Source organism: Teleopsis dalmanni, chromosome 1 (assembly GCF_002237135.1).
Source record: "Teleopsis dalmanni isolate 2A chromosome 1, ASM223713v2, whole genome shotgun sequence".
Taxonomy (NCBI): domain Eukaryota; kingdom Metazoa; phylum Arthropoda; class Insecta; order Diptera; family Diopsidae; genus Teleopsis; species Teleopsis dalmanni.
In genome coordinates this window covers 206852549-206875341 of record NC_051846.1, presented here as the reverse complement: position 1 = coordinate 206875341, position 22793 = coordinate 206852549, and the positions used below count along the sequence as shown (strand labels likewise).

The 22793-nt window shown below is 31.7% G+C and overlaps 1 protein-coding gene across 1 annotated transcript; it reads right to left on the bottom strand.

The window, feature by feature from the left end:
* Positions 1-1766: 1766 nt before the first annotated feature.
* On the bottom strand, positions 1767-2952 carry LOC119675064. Its single transcript, XM_038086254.1, has 2 exons — positions 2856-2952; positions 1767-2797 (listed from the first exon to the last, which is right to left on the bottom strand). Exon 2 carries the CDS (start codon positions 2667-2669, stop codon positions 1980-1982), a length of 690 nt encoding a protein of 229 aa, XP_037942182.1. The 5' UTR covers positions 2670-2797; positions 2856-2952; the 3' UTR covers positions 1767-1979.
* Between the last annotated feature and the right edge of the window lie 19841 nt (positions 2953-22793).

Below are 22793 nucleotides of genomic sequence, written 5' to 3'. Positions count from 1 at the left end.
TTGAAATGTTATATTACGTCTCTTCGTACTGGCAGAGCACCTAAGTATTCAGATAGATATTCTCAAGGATTCTTTGACAAGTGCGTCTTGAAAAAAATGAGAACTGACTTGATTTATTGCCCGCAGATAATCCATTAGGTTGAAATCCATTGGCTATAAAATATTAATATTAACATAAAATTAAAATGCTGCTTACGAGCTTTTTTGTGTGTTAAAACATAACTAAAATGAATACTCATAATGACATACATTGTAAGTAAAATATTATTTTTAATATATATTTTTAATATATCATTTTAATATCTTATTTTAATATATATTTTTAATATATCATTCTAATACATATTTTTTATATATATTTTTTATTTATATTTTTATATATGTTTTTATTATACATTTTTAATATTCAGTTTAAAATAGTAATATTAAATATTTACCGATTTCTCGATTTAAGTGCTGTTCATTTAAGATATAGTAAATATGCATATAACATCAATTTAGTATCTCATAAAAAAGACACTCTCACATTATTTGCATTTATGTTCATAAAGTTTGTTAATTTCCTCAATATGTTTTAATGCCATACTAAAAAGAAGACTCTCGAATCTTGTGAAAACAAACTAACTAATTCAGTAATAAATATTATATTAAAGTGAAGTGGAGTCACAGCATCCATTGACTTCAGTATGGGAACTTTAATACTCTGCATTATTGTGAAGAATATAACTTCAATAGTGCCCTACTAAAATGGGCGGTTATTATTTAGTTATATATGAATGTTATTTGTCGATTTTTATATTCTTCATAATTTAGCAATGAAATTAATGTATGATGCATCAATTGGCTAATAAAATTTTGAATAATTACTTACCTCTACGTCCGTTCGTCGGGGATTTATGCAGTTACCGCTTAAGCTCTGCTGCTCTTTAAACAAATATAGAAAAAAGTCATTTTCAGTAAAAAATAGTATATTAATTTTATTATAATATATTAATAGTTTTTCAAATTTTATAAATAACATTTTGCAATTATAGAATAAATGATTTCAGTTTACAATCCTAAACAAGCAATTGGAGAAATCATACTGGATATGGAAATAATGCGTTATCGCTTCATTAAACTTTATTCTATTAAGTTGTGTGTTATCAATGGCATACTCCAATAAAGCCATCAACACCTTACGAAATACCTTCATTAGATATTCTTCGATAGAATTATGTGAAATCAGTAGGTTGATTCAATAATCCATATTCACTCTTAGAACCAATATTATTCGCATAAATAGTATAAATGGAATATATAAACAAAGAGACCAAAAAGTATGAAAAAGCTTGAAGCTTCAGTATTGAGTATTTAAAAAATCCAGAAAAAATCTTTCACATAAAAAAGCTTTAATTAAAAAAAAGCGGGAAATCAAATTTAAAAATACAAATTTGTTTTAATATTTTTAAATTTTTTTTAAATTAAATTTAGGAATATTTAACTCCCTTTTGATAGCCCTTACTTCATTCGTTTCTCAGATATTAATAAGGTATTAATAGTAGTCGTACCCGTAGTCAAAACTGCAAGATAACAGGGTTGTTATTGAAGTTGTTTAGAAATCGTTGTGTTTAAAAGAAATTTCTCATAAATTACTCTTACTCTTAATAACAGTAAGAGTAAACCATCATAAAAAAATATGAAAAATTATTTACAAAACCTCTACGTATTTGTTTTCAGTCAGTAATTAAAAATTATATCAACTGTTAGTAAAAGACCATTATGTATTGGTTGAACTGTTCGAATTTTTATTTGGCTGTCAGTATTGTTTTGCATTCTTTGATGTTTTTCTTTTTAGCACTTAAGAGCAATCGTTATTGTTTGGCAATATTTTCCGTATTGGTTTTGTAGTTCAACACATTATTAATGTGCAAAACCAATACATAAGATATGATTAAACAATAACGTTTCCTCAAATCTTAGAAGAACTTTTGTTTTGTTTAAGAGCAATTGGGACAGCTGGTATTGAAATTTGTATTACGATGGCGATACGAAAACTCCTCGCAGATCTCATCCACAGTGGTCCTCTTCAGCATCTTCATGAATAGATGATCAGCACGAGATTGTATAATGTACTTGATTACGGCATGTATGTCATCAAAATATAACATACCCGCTGTGCCAACATTAAGATCCAGGTATCGGAAACGATTGACATTACAGACACATCCATCGTATAGGAAGAAGCAGCATTTCATAGGATTTTGCACACGAAATAGACAGTAATAACCCCATGGTGTCATAATGAGCACGCGTTCAGCACAACGCAAACCAGCACGCAAAAGCTTACAAATACTTTCGTAGGAACCATTTTCAGAACCAACAACTGCTAGCGGCTCAGGTGTAAGTAGTAAACCCGGATAACGATTTGGTTCACATTGGATCATACCTTTGCCACAGTCATCAGCATCATAACCACAACCTTCCTTTTTTTTCTCAACGGCAGCTGGTGCTACCGTCTCAGTTGGGGCGGCTTCTGGTTTTGGAGCGGCTGCAGCTGCTGCCTTCTTACCCTTCTTCCCCTTCTTACCTTTCTTTCCCTTTTTACCTTTCTCTCCTTTATCCTTCTTTGGTTTTTTATCCTTCTTCTTACCTTTTCCCTTTTTACCTTTTTTACCTTTCTTCGCCATTTTTATAGTTTACTTCTAAGCTCTTCAATAATTATCATATGCCAGGATTAATCGCCATTTAGCTAATCTTACATTTTTCTTAAAAGATAACCGTTTTACTACATGTGGTGTTTGTAGATGCATGAACCCTAAATAAATATATGGTGAGTGAAAATCGAATTTAATATCATTTTTAACCTCACATACCAGATTAGCCAGTTTGACTGCACACTTTAAGCAAATGCCACAGTTCAAATGACAGCCAGGAAGGAAGCCAAAAATTTTGATGAAACTAACTATAATAAATAATTTAATTTATGAAATTTTTTTTTCTTTTTAATAAATTAATTAAAATGCAATGCCAACTTATGAAAAATATAAGAATTACTATTACTGCTATTTGAACCAGTGCACTTGAGCACTTTTACTCTCTGTTAACTCTGTTAACTGCGAGGTATCTTCAAAACCCCTCTTTACGCCCTGACTGGATTATTGTTTATCATATCATCAGACTAAGCAATAACTGACTTCAGATGTGCCTACCTATAATCGAGGAGCCGGTAACCGTTCTGAGATTCGATAACGCGGTGTTGGTAAGTCTGTCAGTTATCGTAAATAATTTCAGGGCTCTATCCTTTATGTATTTTTTGATCGAATCAATCTTGAGGTCCCTGAAGATGTCATTCGTCCTAATGTACCATGGTACCTTGAAAACTTTTCTCAGAGCCTGGCTTTATGAAGTTTTTAGCTGGCGAATATCATAAATATATTGAAAGAGAAAATAACTTTAGATTTAGTATGTATATTATATATAGTACGCTATTGGTAACAAATCACTTTCATTTTAAACACACTGGCAAGGTCTGATACAATGTGTTCATTACTGAATACATTAGAAGAAACTCAACCTTGACATATATTTTGGCCCAATCTGTGTGAATTTTTTCATCGACCTTAAGGGTTATTTTTTAACTCTTTGCTTTTGTATAAAACGATTAAGTAGTCGCTCTATATAATACCAGGTTTGATTAATTCATGCGATAGCCAAGCTCTTGAGGAATATAGTGAAGTTCTGTAAGAATGCTAGAGTATTCAAGAAGTGGTTTCCACTATTTATGTCTATTTCGATTACTGCGTTGGTTAGATAGTTGGAAAGATCTCCTTTAATTTAGAAATAGACTGTTCTTAAAATCAATCCAGCTTCACTAGCTTTCTTCTCATTTTATGTGACGGCTATCAAATGATTACGTTTTAAAGGTGGGCTGTCTAGTTGTAGAGGTAATACTTTTTTATTCGAGAATTAAACACTTTTGTGGTTTTAGGGGTTGTGAAGTAGTTGACCTAAGACTTTTCGGAGTTCAGAGACAATATATTCATATTGAATTCAATCTAGGTTCACTGGCATACTTTTCATATTAAGCGATAGCCACCAAGCGGCTACATCGTAGAGTTGGACTGTAAGGACATAAACCTTAGAGATTATTTTAGCTTTCAAGTCACAAAAAACGAATAAGGTTCGTTTTTATTCGTATTAACACTTAAACGGGCAATTGTAACTTCTAATAGTGCACACTGAGAAGAAGAGAGTCGAGAAGATAACCTTATCTACGATGGAAAAACCAGTTGATCAACGTTATAAAGGCACTCGTTACTAGCAGGCTACAGCAAGTCAATAATGAGGTTGGCTGAAGAAGGTTATTGGCCGCGTCTAAGGACAACTCATGCTGTAATGGCGATTTACCAAACCAACCAATGAAGCACATTGGTTATTTTTTTTATTTTGAAGTATTATAATAAATATTTTTCATTTTTCAGAATATTTAGCTGTTCTTAATCGTATTTCATGTAAATATAGCACAAATAAAAAAAAATTTACTTGGTTCAATTCGATCTATGGAGTTATAATAGAGGCATTTTTGTTATTTTTCTATAATTTAATTAATTGTGAAAAGAAAAATAATTGAATTGAAGTAATTTGTTCACACTTAAACAAGCGATTTAATTAATTACACATTTTTACTTTAAATGGCAGCGTTTTTTTTTTTTGCTGATGCTTAATGCGACAAAAGGCGTTAAAAAGTTGAGAGTAAAGTAAATAATTTTGACGTGAGACGTCACACAAATTGCGAAACATCGCAGTTATTGTGTAAATAAATTTGGTAAAACGACTTTAATCAGTTAAGTCTGTTTTGATAAAGTCAGACTTGAAACCGCTAAGCCGCTACGTCTTCACACATTGCTTGGCTTGGCTAGTTAGGGAAAAGCTCTGGAGAATGGAAAGATACATAGTTTTGGATTTTCAATTAGCGGCATTAAAGCGAAAATTGTTACTACAACAAAATTACATCTTTTACATCTACGAATTTTGTTTGTTTAATTTTTAAGTATTTTTTTTTCGTAATAATCATGCGATATTTGATTAAACATAATCAATACAAGCTGAAGGCATGTAAGCTAAGCAGAAGATTAGTCCAAACACACGGCATAAGCTGATTTAACAGATTTAAGCGTGGAAAAAATTCATAAAAATATATAGTAATTTCATGGAATCACCCAGAGCTTTAACAAGCTGTAATCAAGCAATGTGAATTGCAACAGGATCCAACCGAAAAGTGAATGGATACTTTTGCAAGATACGAAACTGCACACAAAATTGTGGGCACATTAGAAAATCTGTGAACACATGTGTGCACATAAGAATCAACAAAAGTTTCGAGGCATTTGCATAGTGGAACAGTGGAAAAAATTGGGTCCAATGAAAATCAAATAAAAATCGCTGATGCAAAATATCAAGAAAAATTTTATATCTTTTAAAACATATTTTATGGAACTCGTAATGAGTAGTGTGGATTATAGAGAGAACTCTTTAATCCTGTAGCACATAGTCACTCAACGAACCTAGTTCCTTCATCTGAGTGCTATCACTTCACTAATGGCTCTTCATACCACATTTCGCAAACCGTGTCAACACACTGAAAAAGCTTTTCCACCAAGCCTCTTTGTCAAGCACGTAATATTCGTGGTCTTGGACTATGAGGATTGATGTAGTAGGCATAGCAGCGCAAGAATCCACCTTAGTATTTAACAGTAGTGCCCATAGATTTCCAGAAAGCTTATTTGCAAAGAAATTGGACATAAGACGAGAAGTAAGTTTACCTGTGCTCCTATGTTGTGACTATAACTATAAATATAACTGTGACTATAAAATTAAGGACAAAACGCTAGATTTATACTCCAGAACAGTAAATGTAATATAGTTAAGCCTCTCATTTTGTTGGTATATGGATAATATAGTGCCAGATTCGTGTAATATAACTGAAGCTTTATAAATGATGTGCTGTGTTATTTAAGTAGCAAAAGAACTGCTGATTATGGTTATAATACATCTCATAAGGACTTTACATAGGACTATATTAACACACAATTAGTTAAATTAAATATATTTTGATAAGCAGATTTGAAATGTGTGTATTTTGATATAACTACGCTTTCATTTTTACTTAAATTAAAAAGTTTAAGTATATTCATTTTTTTCTATGAAGACTTTAAACTTACCTGGATATCAGCTAAAGATGATTTGATAGGCTGCCTATAATTCATCATCAATACGGAACAGTAGAGATAACAAAGTCAAAAAAAGTTGCTTTGCACTGATGAAGATAAATCTGAGTAGTATTAGAACACGCACGACTTGATTTGTTTAGGATTTAAAATCCTAGTACATAAGCGTGATCAAAATACTCTATATTAGAGGCCCAAACAACTTCTTTTTTGGAATAAGTTCCATTTTCTTCCTAAATTGTAAACAAAAATTTAAATAGGAATAGAGTAAATATTATTTCAATTCTCTTAATAAGCATTATGTGTACTATAGCTTCTCATTCCCCGACTTAAACGATCTTTCAACGGTGGATTTTGCTACAAGAACAGCTACAAGAATGATATTCTCTGATATAAATGAGAAGATGAGGGTTCATTGTAGAACGGTCCTATTTACATGTTAAAATTATAACTTCACCATCAATACAATTATATGTGGACCATTCCCGTCCACATACGTTCATGACCTGACCTCTGAATAATTACTCTTAAGTCTAACCACAACAGGACGAGGGATTATAATTGTGATTAGGCTTCCATTTAAGATTAAACAGTAACAAAACAAACCAACTTATTCTAAGTGTATTCATTTCCAATCAAAAGAGCTACTAGCTACTATATATAGTAATTTATTTGTTATAGAATTTTTTTTTTTTTGAATCATGTCCACAGTAAGACAATTTTCGTCTCGAAGATTAGCTTCAAACTGTAATCTTGAGAATAAACATTAAATACTCGTTATAAGTGATAGGCAGTTGGCAATATTTTTATTTTTATTTTCATTTTTTCAACAAATTGCCAAATATTAATTGTGGATATTAGAAACTACACTCTTGACTTAGATGGACCCGTTCTTTAACTGGTAAAATAGACTTTATTGTACAATCTATCCTGCGGCTGGTTTAATACAATTTAAATGACTTGGACAAAAATTCTTTTAAATATGAAATCACAACTATTTGTCTGCGCAATCTTCAGAGTTCAAATGTGACTTCATCAACAGCTCTACAAAGTTTGGCTGGTGGACATCTAAGAACTTGTTGGCTTGTAATATGAGCAACAACATCTGAACCAACAACAACAACTGCAACTGCACCAACAACAACAATGACTGCTGCAATGTTTTGGTGTAGATTTAAACAAAATACAGATGATCTCAGTACGTCGCTTAACACGTTCAAGTCCGGTCTAGACGAGAAGCGTGTTGAGTCGCTAACACAGTAGATATGGATGCAATCGGCGATGCAATGAGCAGAAATGCAATTGCATTGCGACGAGTGCGGTATGCACATTAGCAGGGCGGAAAATACGCTGCGGTGTTTATTATTTGCTTGTTTTGATTTATGTTGAAAGGAATTGCAACAGAAACAATTAAATTTTTACTCTTAACGATTTTGATTAATTTTGTGTTTTGGATTGGCATGCAAAATCTCTTTCTGACGAAGCGACAGTTTTTAGGCAACACGTATAACACCTCAGATTTATTCCCACCTCTACTGTTTATTTAATTATTTTTATTAGCGGCCAAGATAGGAAATACATTAGTAACATTAATATTTCTAGAAAAAAAAAACATGATCTTAAGAAATATTTAATTTAAATGCGATTCGTAATATTTAATAATGAAAACTACAAAATTATCTTCTCTAATGAATTTTGTGTTTGTAAGCATTTCGTCTTGACAGCATTTTCAGATAAATTGCATTGGCTCGACGCTAAGCCGCTTGTGTTGACTTAGTCAAAGTGAGGACGTGCTAACATTATTTGCACTAACAAAGTGCTTCTTCGGAAACCTCAAATGGAGTACCGTCATGAGGCAAAAGCAGCAATGGCATCGGCAGCTCTTGAAACGAATTGCCATCAACACGAATTAAATCAAGTTGACAATGTTGCCAGCATGAGTGAGTGTTGCATTATTTTGTTGTTTTAATTGTCGAATTGTGGTTGTCTCTGTGGCAACTACAATTTTGTTATTTATTTTAGAAAATCAAGAAAAAAAATCTACTAGCGCGACATTTAAGGTCTTTTATATTTCGTTACTGTTAAGTGTTGTTGACAAATCACACAAAAAAAGTGTTTCAGAATAATTTATTTTAATTGCTTAATACCACCAATAATAGTGGTTAGAGAATAATAGTTACAGTTAGTACCGAATAGACCCGATCAAAAAATACATAAGGGACAGAGCCCTGAAGTTATATGCGAAAATTGACAGGCTATCCTACTTACCACTTAGACTAATCTTAGAGTAATCACTCTCCGCACGGAGAGGTACGCAGATCTTAGATCAATCACTGAATAATCATGAAGCTTATAGGCAATAGTCAAATTAGTCAATGAGATGGGTGGGACCTTGTAGTACCCCCAGCTATCAAAAAATAAAAGTGCCCAGTTGCGCTGAAAACGAAAAAAAGGATCAACATATATATAGAACCGAAGTTTTAATACAACAAAGTGGAAGTTGCATACATAGAATTTTCAATTACTATATTATGTACATTTCCATTTTTAAGTTTTCATATCCGATGAAGATCTTTAAAAGAAATACACAGTATATGCTTTCAAACGTACTAGAAATTCACCATCCAATCTCATCTTCCCGTCCATGTCATTTTCCATTTGGTGTCCCATGACAACATCATTTGCGAGACAGGTAAGGATCTCTAATCTTATCTTCTTGTCACAAAATATTATTTAATATTTGATTTTTTTGCTAATTTGCATACGAAAATAATGTTTGAATTGACAGTTAAAGGAAAAATATATTGAAGAACTAACCAGAAGCACTAACCGCTCTGAATGCATGCGACTGGAAAAGGCATGCATGAAGCAAATGCTCCTGAAAAAGTATGTTGTGTGTGACAAAATTCAAAAAGTAATTGCTGAGTAAGTGTGGATCATCTTATCAGCGAATATTTATCGTCGCCTTGTAGACGTTGTAGAATGTGAGCGACTATGTCCCAGCTGGAATCCCACATATATATCAGTTATTTTGAAAGCAATTAATTGATATTTTCCATTCAATCAAAGAAATTTGGTTGTTTTGTGATAATTGAAAATACGTAAAAATATTATTTTAAATAGTCTCTGAAATATAACATATATATTTATATATATATTACACCGATTTAGTATCGTATAAAATACGATAAAGATAAGTTAGCACAAATAAGTAACACTCTCAGTTCGCCTTAAAATAAATTCACGCAAAGCTTTCATGCAGCAAATTTTTCATACGTCGAAACAGCTAATAACGTTTTCCTTATAGTCAACAGCAAAGAACGTAATATTACGATCTCTGTTACGCTCAATATTACGGTCTTTGTCTGCGCTTAAAACTTAAAAAAGTTTTGTGCTGAGCTTATATGTGCAACACTTTATAAGCTTGAAATCAGCAAGCTTTGCACTTTTAGAGGGGAATAAATGAAGGAGAACATTTTGCTGGACACACAGTTATAAAGCAAGCGAATTCACTTTAGAAAACAGTAAAGTTCATCGAATATGCTTATAAAATGATTTCTGTTAACTTGCATTGTACGGCGATGATAAGGTATTTTATTTGTGCAAGTTAATTCTCTTATTGTTGTTATTGTATTTGTTGTTTTAAAGACCAATTCAATGTTTTCTTATTACAGTATCGAAAGGTATGTTAACAAAAACACACACACACATGAACAGCATACGATATACACATACGTCTGCATGTACTAATATGAATATGAATCTACACCCATTGAAATGGAGGTCATGGAATTTCATTCTCATCGCATTTGAATGAAGCTGATAGGTCAGTAAAAATTGATTGAATATTGTGAAATGCAGTTCCATGGTTGGCTTATCGTCGTTTCAACTTTGAGCATCTCATCGTCCGTCGTAAAAAAGTTAGAATTGTGCCAGATGCTGTTTTAATTTTCAGCAGTTTTTATACTTTCGCCCTTTTTGCATATTAAAACTATTCACATTTACACCTCAAACAGTCATTAAAAAATTTAGCAGATTTTCCTACCAGTTTCACTTTGAACGACAGTAAGCATCGCCTTCATTCCGTCACTCCTACATTCCTTCGATGAGTTCTTTATTTAAAAATTTATAACTTTTAGTTTAATATCCTTTTCGAAACTTTACTGCATATAAAATTAATTACAAAATGCTGTTGAAAGTATAAAATATATTAAAAAAAATAATTTCAGTAGTGAATTTCATCACACATCTTCTGCACAAAAAGCTGTACACTCCTATCCTTTTTATTACTTTTCCTATTTTATTGCAGTCGTTTCCATTATCTTAACTAAATAATTTAAGAAAAGTGAGAAGATAATTATGAAGGAAGAATATAACTTATGTGTAAATAGTTGAAGACTACTGAGCGCAGTTTTATGAACATTTCAATTACAAACTCAGATGTAATTTTATCTCCAGAATGGTACGAGTAAACACTTAAAAATGTAGTATCTTTTATTGCTTCATGCAATTCAAAGAACCATAAAAATTTACTAAAATGTGAAATTTAATATGAAAAAAGTATTATGTGCATATATTTAACATATCTTTAAAGAGTTATACTTATACAGCTCCAATTTACTGGCTTCTTTAAAAGAATAAACACAGGTACGCATAGAATATACTGCGGCTATGACACATTTATCTAATTAATTCTTGCAGACATTCTTCACTCATACAATTCCATTGAAACTGCATATATATATCCATTTAGAGACTAAAGAAAAATTGATGTGGAAAGATTAGACTTAAGAGCTACAACTTAACTCTAGTGAACCCACAAACTCACTTGAACTGTAATCTGTAATCCAAGAATTTCCACCCATAGTCTCTCCATAAAGGTACGGGAAAAAAAAAGATATAACTGAGTTTATTAAATGATGATCACTCTTGCTAACAGATGTTTCTTCGAGTTAAGTAGGCAATTGAGAAATAAAGCCCAATTTCTGTGAACAAAAATCATATCAACTTACGAGAAAAACAACTTAACATAGTTCAATGGTGTCACCACAACCACACGGATGGTTCAAGACAGAATTTAAAGTAGATTCCGGCATAAATCTACTTCGAAAGAGTGAGTGGATATTCTCACATCTTATATTATCATTGTCTTTCAAGCTAAGATGTTTGCTATAAAAAAACTAAACTACCTAATTTAAGCAAGAACGTTCCAACGTTTTTGGAGCCTTCCAACAGAAGTATTTGTTGAAAAGGAAGCTGAGCAAATCGATTAAGAAACAACGAGATTTCCAATACTTCTGCTGATCTGAACATTTTAAAAAGATATTTAAAACTAATGACTTACACATTTCAATCAAACGTAAAACTACTATTTTTTGTGCCTTTATAGCACACACTCAAAGATAGTCAAGTAGTGCAGCCATCAACTGAGATAAGTGAGTCATCAATACTTTATATAATTGGTTAGAGTTCCATGGCACCAGGGAATGCAAGTAACTACAGTTGCAGGTAAGCGAATCCAGCAGTAATCAAAAACATCGAATAGGAATCGGCAAAAGAAACAATATTGACTTTATTAAAAAATACTCAAAAACATACTTAAAACCTTGTTGTGAGATTAACACAGTTCGGCCCTGTTCTACGTCACTGTAACTTACGGCAAGCCTTCCAAAAGTACCTACAAACACAGTCAGTTCAGTCATACCAATTGTGTTCGAAAGGGTTATACGAAAAGACTTAAGACTTACGTTACGAATCGACGTAGCAGTACATACACATGGCCTGGCAATGAAACTTTTCAACAAAAAACACTTTACGGAATATTATTCTCTAATTATCAACTGGTCTGATTATCAACTCAAATCATTTAACAACAGAGCTTAGATGAAAGACCACTGAGAGCTGAAGTTAGCATCACAAAGTATGGCTTTACAATTCATAGAGAACGACGGTTTCCTAGAACATACGACAGTCTTAATAGGTCAATAATCGATAGAAACCTGACTAAAACAATTTGACATCTATTCGAACCAGACCAAGAGATGCACAGAAAGTAAAAATGGGACTATTGAGTAGTTTTAGTGAAAATTCCCAAAACTATCCAGATTAAGGCATTTCACTTTCAAGCAGCGGCTTTTGTTAACTGCATAGGTTGGTTTTTATGAACTCTTCTTCATTCCAAAGCATAGTAATAAACACTTCTACTAAGACTCCTAATCCAACTAGAAACACAATCGCAATATGTATACAAATGAAAATGCATGTATGCAGAATATATATATGCGTGCTGTTGAAACTTTTTCCCACATATCCGTCGCTAAGATACAAGCAGCTTGCCATACGTTAACATCCTTTACTAAGGAAATCGTGAATGATGTAGAAATAGCTTAATTTTTTGCTGATGTTTCCCTGCATAGCAACTGACTACATTTTGCAGCAACTCAAAGAGACAGAAGATAATTTATTTCGTTTTAACAGGAACACTGCTCATTAAAATTTAATCCTACATAGTTACACACTCAATTTAAGTTTACATCTTAAATGAATTCACTGCTGTGTCCAGCTGCAGTGTTAATCTGATGTACGACTCCCACACTCAAATGAATTCTTACACTTCCGCATAAGAAGATTCCATGAAGTTTTCCCACACGCTGCCGTAGATAGAACGTGTCCGTAGATTATCACTGAGGTGGTCATTTGAAGCAAATTTGATGATAATGATGTAATAAATCACTCGATAAACGTTTGTATGAAATGCTGGCAAATAAAAACTTACTCGCATTGACTTAGCAAATTTATCATTTCCCCTCAGAATGTCGGGAGTACCACAGCGTTGGAAACAAACTCAATTTAAGTTGATTTAAGCTAAGATTTGAATGTGAACTAACTTTGTTTGGAGATAATCACTTTCAATGAAAGCAAATAAAGCACACCTGAAAGAAGACATAAAGGCATCATTTCAAAAGTATTTACTAGTTTGGAAGTCGCCTGTTTGTCCACTATGAGCAATAAAAGCAAGAAAACAAAAACTATGAACCAAGCAAAACTTTATGGATGAAGTTCAAATACAAATTAGAATTTTAGTTGCTTTTTACATTTAATAATCTTGTACATCAACTAACGAAACCACTTATTAAGTTACTTTTATTGTAGATTTATTTTGAACTGGGACTAGGACTATTGGTGTGCTATTGGAATTAATTCAAATGACACATGTATTTACTTCGATTGCACCTAAAGGTCTTATTGACATCTGTATATCGGATTTAAACACAGTTAGCACAGATTTAGACTGGTCTGGAGTCAGTTGTAGGCTACATGATAACAGTTTTGGATTTAAGTATTCGAATTCGAACTTTCTACCGTACCAAAGAAAGTTGGGATTTGGGATCTCACACAGATAACTCTGGAGTTGCTAACTATTCAAATGACTTAAAGACGGATAGTAGAAGGGTAACGAATATCTACTCAAGAGATATGTATACAAGATAGTAATACCTTACCTTTCCTGTTACCAGCAGAATCTTTTAAACCGTGTTATACGCAATCAAAAAACCAGCCAGACAAGTATAAGTTAACACAATATGTCACTCGAATAGCTCTTAAAGTAATCTTGGCGGGGTTTCTAGGCATAGATATATTGATGGGAATAAGTTAGCTAACGAGATGGCTAGAAAAGGCTCCGAAATGTACTTAAATGAAACCGGTACCTCGCTACAAATATTAATTAATGAACTATTTTGGAGCATAGAAGAATGTACCATAGGGTGATAAAAGATTTATAGACCATTAATATAGACCATACATATAGCATTGGTAATTGTTCTTAGGTTGTTGTTTTAATATCGTTAGATCATCTGTCTATTTGGCTTAGACGTGCAAACCTAGAGTTAAGATTCGTAAATCCAAATTGGAAGTAATATCTGCTTGTATACTAGTAGCTTGTTTTCGATTCACATAACATAATACCGTCCAAATAGCCACTTGATTGAGTTTAACATAATTTTAAATATACAATGAATCAGATAATATGTTGGTGTTTAAATTTTATCAGTATTTATGATGTGATTTATGTTAAACATATATGGCATGTATACGATTTTAGTTATATTACAACTACATTGAAATATATTATTAATGCAATGGCAATCAAATATAAAAATACGTTATTTTGATTTTAAATTAAATTATGACGAAAAACTCTATTTTCTTAATAGAAACACCTAAATTTGATACATTTGTACCCTCCATATCTACTAATTTTATGTGATTTTATTTTTCATAATTTTATTTAGATAGTCTTTGATTTTCTAATCGATTATGTGATATCCTTTTCATATGTCTTTCTGTCTCTTTAATTGAATTTATTTTTTTTTATTTGAATATTTTTTTCTCTCTAATACTTGTAAAAGAATTTTTGCGTAGTTCTAAAAAAAAATTAGTTCCATTTTTTTTATTAAAAATTACATCGTTTGTGCTAAGCTAATTACCTCACGTACTCCACTCCCAACAAATTACCGTCGTCCGTCCGTCCATCCGTCCATTCAATTAATAAATGTGCGCAACAATAATTTGCCAAATTAATCGAAGAAAAGTCAACAGTGATTCATAATTTAATGTAATCGTTTCATTAAAACGCCGTAAGTAGGAAAAACTCAAATAAATTAAAGAAAAACAAAAATAAAAAAAGGAAAAAAACGGGGAAGTACACAAAAACGAATTATGAAAGCACGCGAGTAAATTACAAGGGCACAGCGAAAGTGTAACTTTGAAATGGAATCTATTTAATCGCCCACTTACAATTAACGTCGACAATATTTCACAACAGGTGCTGCTGTCAGCGTCAGTACCGTTGCCGTTGGCGTTGTCGTTGTCTCTGCCGCTGCCGCTGCTGTAGTCGCATTTAATTTTATTAATGAAAACGTCGCTGAGGAAAAAAAAAAGAATCTAACAATGCCAACCAACCAAACTGCACCAACCAACAACTTCGATTGTTGACAGCGCATAACACAACACAATACAACACAGCACAGCACAGCACGCAGGTAGGTAGGATAACATTACATAAACCTAATTACACATTACCCTAATTTGTTGTTGTTGTTGTTGTTGTCGTCGCTGTTATCAACAACATAGACGCCATTATTACGTCGACGCCAGTATGAAATATAAATACAAAAGCAAAAACAAAATCAAAACCAAAAACAAGTGAAAATAGCGCAAATCTCCTAACAACCGAGCAGCGCTTAGCAGAGCCAAGCACAACATCCTTTTTCGAATTGTGTGCACACCTCCAATTTGTAAATACGCTTGTTGTTGTGTTGTGTGATTGTTGTTGTTGTTTTATTTTTTATTATTATTTGCTAAGAGTTTATTTGTTTTTTTCTCTCTTCGCCCGTGTTGTATTGTTGTTTGTTTGCTACATGTTACTTAATGTACATTTTATATGCCGGTAATTGAAGGTGTTTTAGCGTTTGAGTAAAGTACGAGTTTATCACAGTGCATTACCTGCCGGAAGGAAAAATTTATTTTAATAAAAGAAAAGAAAGAAGTAGAAAAAGAAGAAAAAAAAATGGAGTATCAAAGAAGCTTGTTTACACATCACAGCAACTTGTTTACTTCTCAGGCTTTGTTGCTGTGCTTGTGCGTTATTTATGTGCAACATATCTTACCTTTGCGTTGTGCCCATATGTCAACACATTTGTATCAACACATCGTCCTGCGGTGCGTATACGTAACAAGCTTTAATATGCCGAGCGGCAGACATAAGCGATACTCATACGCCCCGTGTGCACTTTTAAGTGCAAATATTTCATATGAACACATCAACTTTAAGGTAAATTTCAATCAATTTAATTTTTGCCTCATAAACTCCCCGCCTCCTGTGAAATTTATTGTGTTTTCACTATTGCACATGTGTGCGCGTATCTGTGTGCGTGTATATTGGCTTTTTCGTCTGTTTATTTTGTCAGGGCTTTATGAATTTTGATATGGGTTACATTCTTATTGATGTGACTGGTATGACGTACGTTTGTTTATGCTTTTCCTACATTTTTATTACATGAAAACATAAAAATTGTGTGAGGATATTTTAAATATTGTTTACTTTTCGTACGTAAGTTTTTGGCAGTTTGCCGATGTGCTTAACCAACACAGAAACCAGAAACACAGAAATACAGAACTAAGGACGTGCACAGCACAGCACAGCACAACACAACACAACACAATGGAATATAATATGTAATATCCCATTTTGGCAGGCTTAAGAATTGTAAATATATTTTTTTAAATTTAAAAATTGGACTTCCAAACATTAAACATGCGCGCTTATAACACATTTGAGCACATCGAAAACATAAAATATTTAAATTACTTCACATATAAAATTCCTTTTAATAATATAAGCAAATTAATCTCTGTCAGTGCTCATAAAGAGATGAAGCTACGTAACAAAGTTTCAAAGAACTCTTGTCCAAACATACCACACCTCACACATCCGTATGTGTTGACATTTGACAGGGAAGCCAATGAATTTGCTTGACTTATGCACACGGAGCATTTGATTTTCCACAAATATCAATTTTCCCAATTGTCAATCTGAGATACTTGCTTTGATAAATCGTATTAGGAAGCATTATTGATATGCTGTTGGGGAGTTATGGAAATACTGTTTACTTTTTCCGATGTGTGTTTATTCATTAGATTATTGTTTTATGATTATACGATTGCTCATGTTGTTTGCCGGGACTCAGTTGAATTTAAACTGTTTGACACATTTCAAAGTTATAATAGTCAATTTGATCTGCAGTAGCTTTAAAATAGAAAACTAAACTTTTCAATACAAGATATAAGGTGTTTAATATAGTAGATACACCTTGTCGTTGATGCTCTAATTAGAAACTGGCACATCTAAATTAATTTGGCACATGACAAGAAGTATTTGTTATAGAAGATTCAGGTGGTTATTGATTCTTTAATTAAAAACCAGAACATTAAATATACAGGGAACATGTAAACTACACTGATTCGAAGTAGTTCATTTCGTTGTTTGAGACTCTGTAACATCTATTTAGTTCAAAAATCGATTTATCTAACCATCACGTTTGGATCACAATTTACAAAGCTAGCGGTTTAATTTGTTATTTAGTTTCATTGCACTAAAATGTCGGAGATCTGTGTATAAAACCAGTACGATTTTAACACCGCTAACAAGCAGTCTAAATATTGAATGGAGGCCATATGACAGTTACACACATTAATCGGTGACTTTAAACCGAAACTGCAAAAAATATGAAAATTGGAAGCTTTCGTACAATCTTACTAAAAGGAAATAAGTATCCTTACGTCAAGGAACATCTTTTCATATACTATAAGATCCAAAGTTTTAAATTTGACTTTTCACATCAGACTATGAATTGCCATAACACTCAAAATTTAGTTGAAACGAACTGTTCTATTTATCAGTGATATTTTTATTCACTTAAAAATTCAATGATATATAATGAAAGTCGAACTTAACAAACTAGAGTTGCCATGTTACATATTTCTTATATGTAATAATATAATAATAAAAATACTTATACACTTATACTATACTACATACTATACTAGATACGATATACTACTATAATAGGTAAGTATTACTGCATCAAAGTGTTGCTGTTCGTGTGATGCTTTGATATTCTACCTTCAAGGTAATGCTTTGGGTCCAGTATACGGACAGTGTCTCAGTCGTAATATCAAAAGGAGCTATTGTTTATACTCAAATGACCTTTGATACACAAGACCGCCGCTTCAACCTAATCTAATGTAAATGCCATTGGCTTAATATATAAATATAAATATGTAGTATAGTTTCTCAAGATTTTTGCAATTTCACATTATTCAAAATCTGCTATATATATCAAATTCAAAAAGTGGGAATACGTGTTATGTTTCCTATAGCGTAAAATACTCAAGAACTCAATTTTTACTATAAATTAAACTCTAATTATAACGACAGTTGAGCTAAATACTTATATTGAAATGCAGTTGAACGGTGCTGAATACAATACTTATCGAAGTGGAGTAGTTATAGTTCTTCGCATCCTAATCACCATTCTTAGCTTTTACAAGACAATGTATACAGTCAGAGTTTCATTTTACCCTATTTTCTATTTATTCTAAAAGCTTACTATGCATTTCAGTAATAAAACTCTATTCATATATTTTTGAAAATATATTTTATAAAATTAAAAAAAAAAACTGTTATCACATCTGCTCTCATGCATATATTTCAAAGATTAGATTTCATAAATTAAATTGGATGATTGACTATAAAATAAAGATTCGAATAACACTTATATATTGAGTCACTCATGGAACATATAAATTATTTTTAAAAACTTGCTTATTTATCTCGATAGCTTGCATCTATAGTATTTATAAACATTTTTTGTTTATAAAATTTTTACGCATAACTCGATACCATAAAAATTGAATACCAAAGCGATGAAATTGAGTTAAACTTATTTATTCTTTAGAAATAATAAAATTGTATGGATTTTTCAAATACTTTCAAAGCTATTTTTATTATCATAGCTTTGATGTTATTGAGTTCGAGAGAAAAGCGCAATTTATTGTTTTTGCAGGTGCAAAGATATGCTTTATTAAAGGAGTTAAAAAATGGAAAAATATCTAAAAAATTTCAATGGTACGTAAATATTTAAACAAATAATAAAAAACTTTAAATCAGCAAAAAGCCATAAAACAAGAAACATAAACAATCAATAAAAAGATAACAACGAATTCCAAAGCTCACGCAAAAGTATCTGTAAAAAAATGCCAAATGCCATTATTTGAATGCCATTCCTACGCCCAGTACGCGAATTCGAGCGATATTCTTAATTGAGGTTACTTAAATATGCATAGAATTTAAATAAAATTCAGTGAAGAATTTAATTAAAATGCGAAAAATAAAAAGTAACAGAGTCCAGGACGAGAATAAAATAAGAATTGTGTATTTTTAACAAACTAAAATTGCTCAAACTACCACGATTCCTTTTTTTCACTCCTCTAAAGTGGAAAGTATAAAGTATAAATTGTGAATTCCTAAAAACTTGTGTTGATTTTGTATTTCAATTAACAAAACAACACCAAAAATAAAAGCTGCATAAATTTGCATAAATTTATTTAAAAATAACAAATAAAAACTTCAACTCTGAATAATACAACTACTCACCCATCACCCATGCAAGAATTGCGGACCAGAGAGTACGCATTTCGAAGTAATAAATTTAAATTATTAAAAAGTTAAATTCAGATAAAAGGATATCTGTTCCAGCATATCTGGAACAGCATAGTCCCTCACACAGCCGTTTGTTGGGAGCAGCTTTTAGTATAGTTCCTTGTTACATGTGTAATTATGAAAGCACTAAACAATTTTACAATTTTATACTCAAAGTTTTAATAGTTTGGATGCAGTAATAAATTTATTACAACAAAAGTATCTTAAACACAAATTCTAGAAGTTTCGAACAAAATTCTTTAAAGCTCAACCAGAAAGTTGAAAATATTTCTCAATCCTCAACATTCTTTTTTAACTCAATTGCTTGCAAGACTTATCTTAGACACAAAAGAGTTACTGACTTTGGTGACTGATAAACTTAACATTTAAAAGGAAAATACGAACTAAAGTGCTGGAATAAAGGTCTCTTACTTGAAACACAATATTCTGAAACACAACGGACTTTCTTCTTAATTTAGTTTTGGTTTTATGCAAAAAGTAAATTTTAAACGTTCCTTACCCAAGAAACACTCAACAAAACACCAAACCTTGTTTCTGCCTTTTAATTACTCATACGCACTGTATGTCCAGAATCGTATCTCCACTGTAGTGCTGATTTATTTGTAAAAACTTGCTGACAACAAACAATTTTTATAGCTTATATTATATATTCTGCAAGACTTCAGTAATTTATTTTATAGATTTTTAACTTGACACTTCACAAGTGTCCCTGAAATGGGTCAGCATCAGCAAAAATAGCTGCAATGCACATAAATTGGCTTAAGTTTAACAGCAATTTTTATATAAATTTCACAATGGTTTGTGATCATGCAAATGTGTCTGGTACAATTGTTTACATAAGTTACTTTTATTATCTTTCGATATGGAACACATTTTTAAAAATACTCTTGTTTATGCAATCATAAATTATTCGATATTTTTTCCTTAGGGTCTTCATAACTTTGACTTTGTTAGCTTTCAATCATCAATTGCAATCATTGGAAAATCAAAAGGGAACATGGAATATTTGAGGCAAAATTGTAAAATAATTTTTAATAACAAACAAAGTACGTCATCGAGGGACTGTAAAAACAGTAGCAACAAAAGATGACGTAGTTTATTCTGATGCATAAGATAGCGGGCGATTGTCTGACGAAAAGCAAAATAAAACTACAAAACTGTCAACGGCCTTCTCGATGCCTTCAACTTTTTAATTTCAACTTTTCTACACTCTTGAGTTTAAAATATACAGGGTAAAAATAAGTTAATAGTTGCAATTCTTTAAAGTATATAAAATATCAACCTTAAAAATTCCATCAAATTTTTATAAGCTTAAAGTTTTCGACTCTTGCATATTTGTCTTTATACTACTAAGAATAACAAAACGGAAGGAAGAAACATATGTCACTTAGATGACCGAGTACTGCCTTGTGGCTATATATTTGAAACTCACAAGAATTTCATTTAACGTGGTCTGGGTCTGCACAAATAACATAAACCATATCACTCAAGGCATCGAATGTAGAATTTCATTAGCTAATATGCGATACTATAAATTCGGTAGATAGTTAATATGTAGAACTCTCTGTTGACTTAAAACTAATGCCAACAAAAAAATCAGTTGAAGAATTCTCATTGTGAATAACTGATACTACGGGATCGGTAGGCAATTAAGATGTTGAACTCTTTGTACGCCAGCGAAGATACGCTGCAGGGGCCACTCAATCTACATATGCTGCTGTATGAGACAATCACGGCCACTATCGTAGCATAATAAGGTACTGCTAGGAATATTCGAAAGAAAAATTCTTAAGATCTGTTATTCTTTACTAGTTCTGAACAACTAACTGATGAGTGTTATCAGAGAATGATGAGATTCCACTTCGTGTTCAAAGCAGATTGAGACGAATATTGCTTCCGAATAATATGTATGATAATGATTGACATATTGATTGACTTTATTGACATATTCACTGGCAATAGCGGTATAGTCATCTCATGAATCTAAAAAACAATGCCTCACCTAATAACGTATAAGAGACATAATTAGAAGAAAGAGACATGGAAGAATATCTTAAATGGACACAATTGCTGTAGTGCACTTAACGTATGCGACTGTAGAAGATTTGCACAAAGTTGAAGCAGCTGAAGACGATTGCTGTGCACATTTATATATATGGTATTCTCAAAGCTAGCTGACAAGCGCTCCAAAAGCTTAACATCTTAGGGTACTGAAATGCTTCTATATATAATCTGTTAGCAAAATAAAATATATCATTAAATTCTAAAAAGTAGAAAACATCTCTGTCTGTTTGAAAACTTCAAAAATTCTCAGATTGTTTTATTTTTATCTAAATGGAAGTGTTATACACAGTTGTTTTCAAACCATCTGCTTTCGTCCTTATACCTGTTTTGGTGGTTCTCTTGATCTGGCGTATGAACAATGTTTTAATAATGGATTTATAATGAAATCTTATTTCTGCTCAAGTAAGTTATTAAATAAAATCTGAAAGGCTTTTTTGGCTATTAAAAAATTAACTTAGCTAGAACGATGCTTATTTAATATTTTCAATGAAAACATGAAATGTTCTATTAATGCTAATTGTAGGATAGATTTCACAATTCTTAATAGTATTTATACTAATCAACTATGTTAGCTTTAACACAATGTATATCCTTTTTTTAAAATTTTTGTGTTGTATAAACTCAAACTGACTGATACATTAATAAACCTTCTGTGCTCCGGGTATACCCTGTTATGCCCGGCAACAGGCTGCAGCTCTTTTGTAAACAGTTTGAATATTCTTATCAAATTTATTTTTTTTACTTATTTAAAAATTTAAATTTTTAAAATGGACACTTAAAAATGTCTGAACGTTTAAAAATAATTCCCATGTGCATATTTTACATAAAAACTTGTAAATGTTTTGTTCGTTTTAGTTTCTGACTACAAAATTAAGATTGTAACGTATGTTTTTAGTATTCCTAAGTGAATTCTTTACTCTTAAGCGTTGAGTTAACAAAAAATTCTGAACTCAAGGATGATAATACCCATTGGAACGCAGTATCAAATCAAAGAATAACTTGCGTTTGGGATATTAAGTTAACCAATTGGTGGTACTTGCTATAGTCAAGAGTGCTTAAATTTGTCATCTGATACTTTAATGTAAAATCGTTAATAATGAGAAGTCTACTTTATTCCAATTCTTAAAAGAAAGTATGAAAACATAAGTCACTGATGACGATAATGAACACTTGCATATGAAGATTTATAGATATGGATATTTTAAATTAAAGGTTAATTAAACTTCTAAATCTAC

What these genes read in the sequence shown, in the direction of transcription:
- LOC119675064 (XM_038086254.1), bottom strand. Translation starts at nt 2,669, where the DNA reads ATGGCGAAGAAAGGTAAAAAAGGTAAAAAGGGAAAAGGTAAGAAGAAG.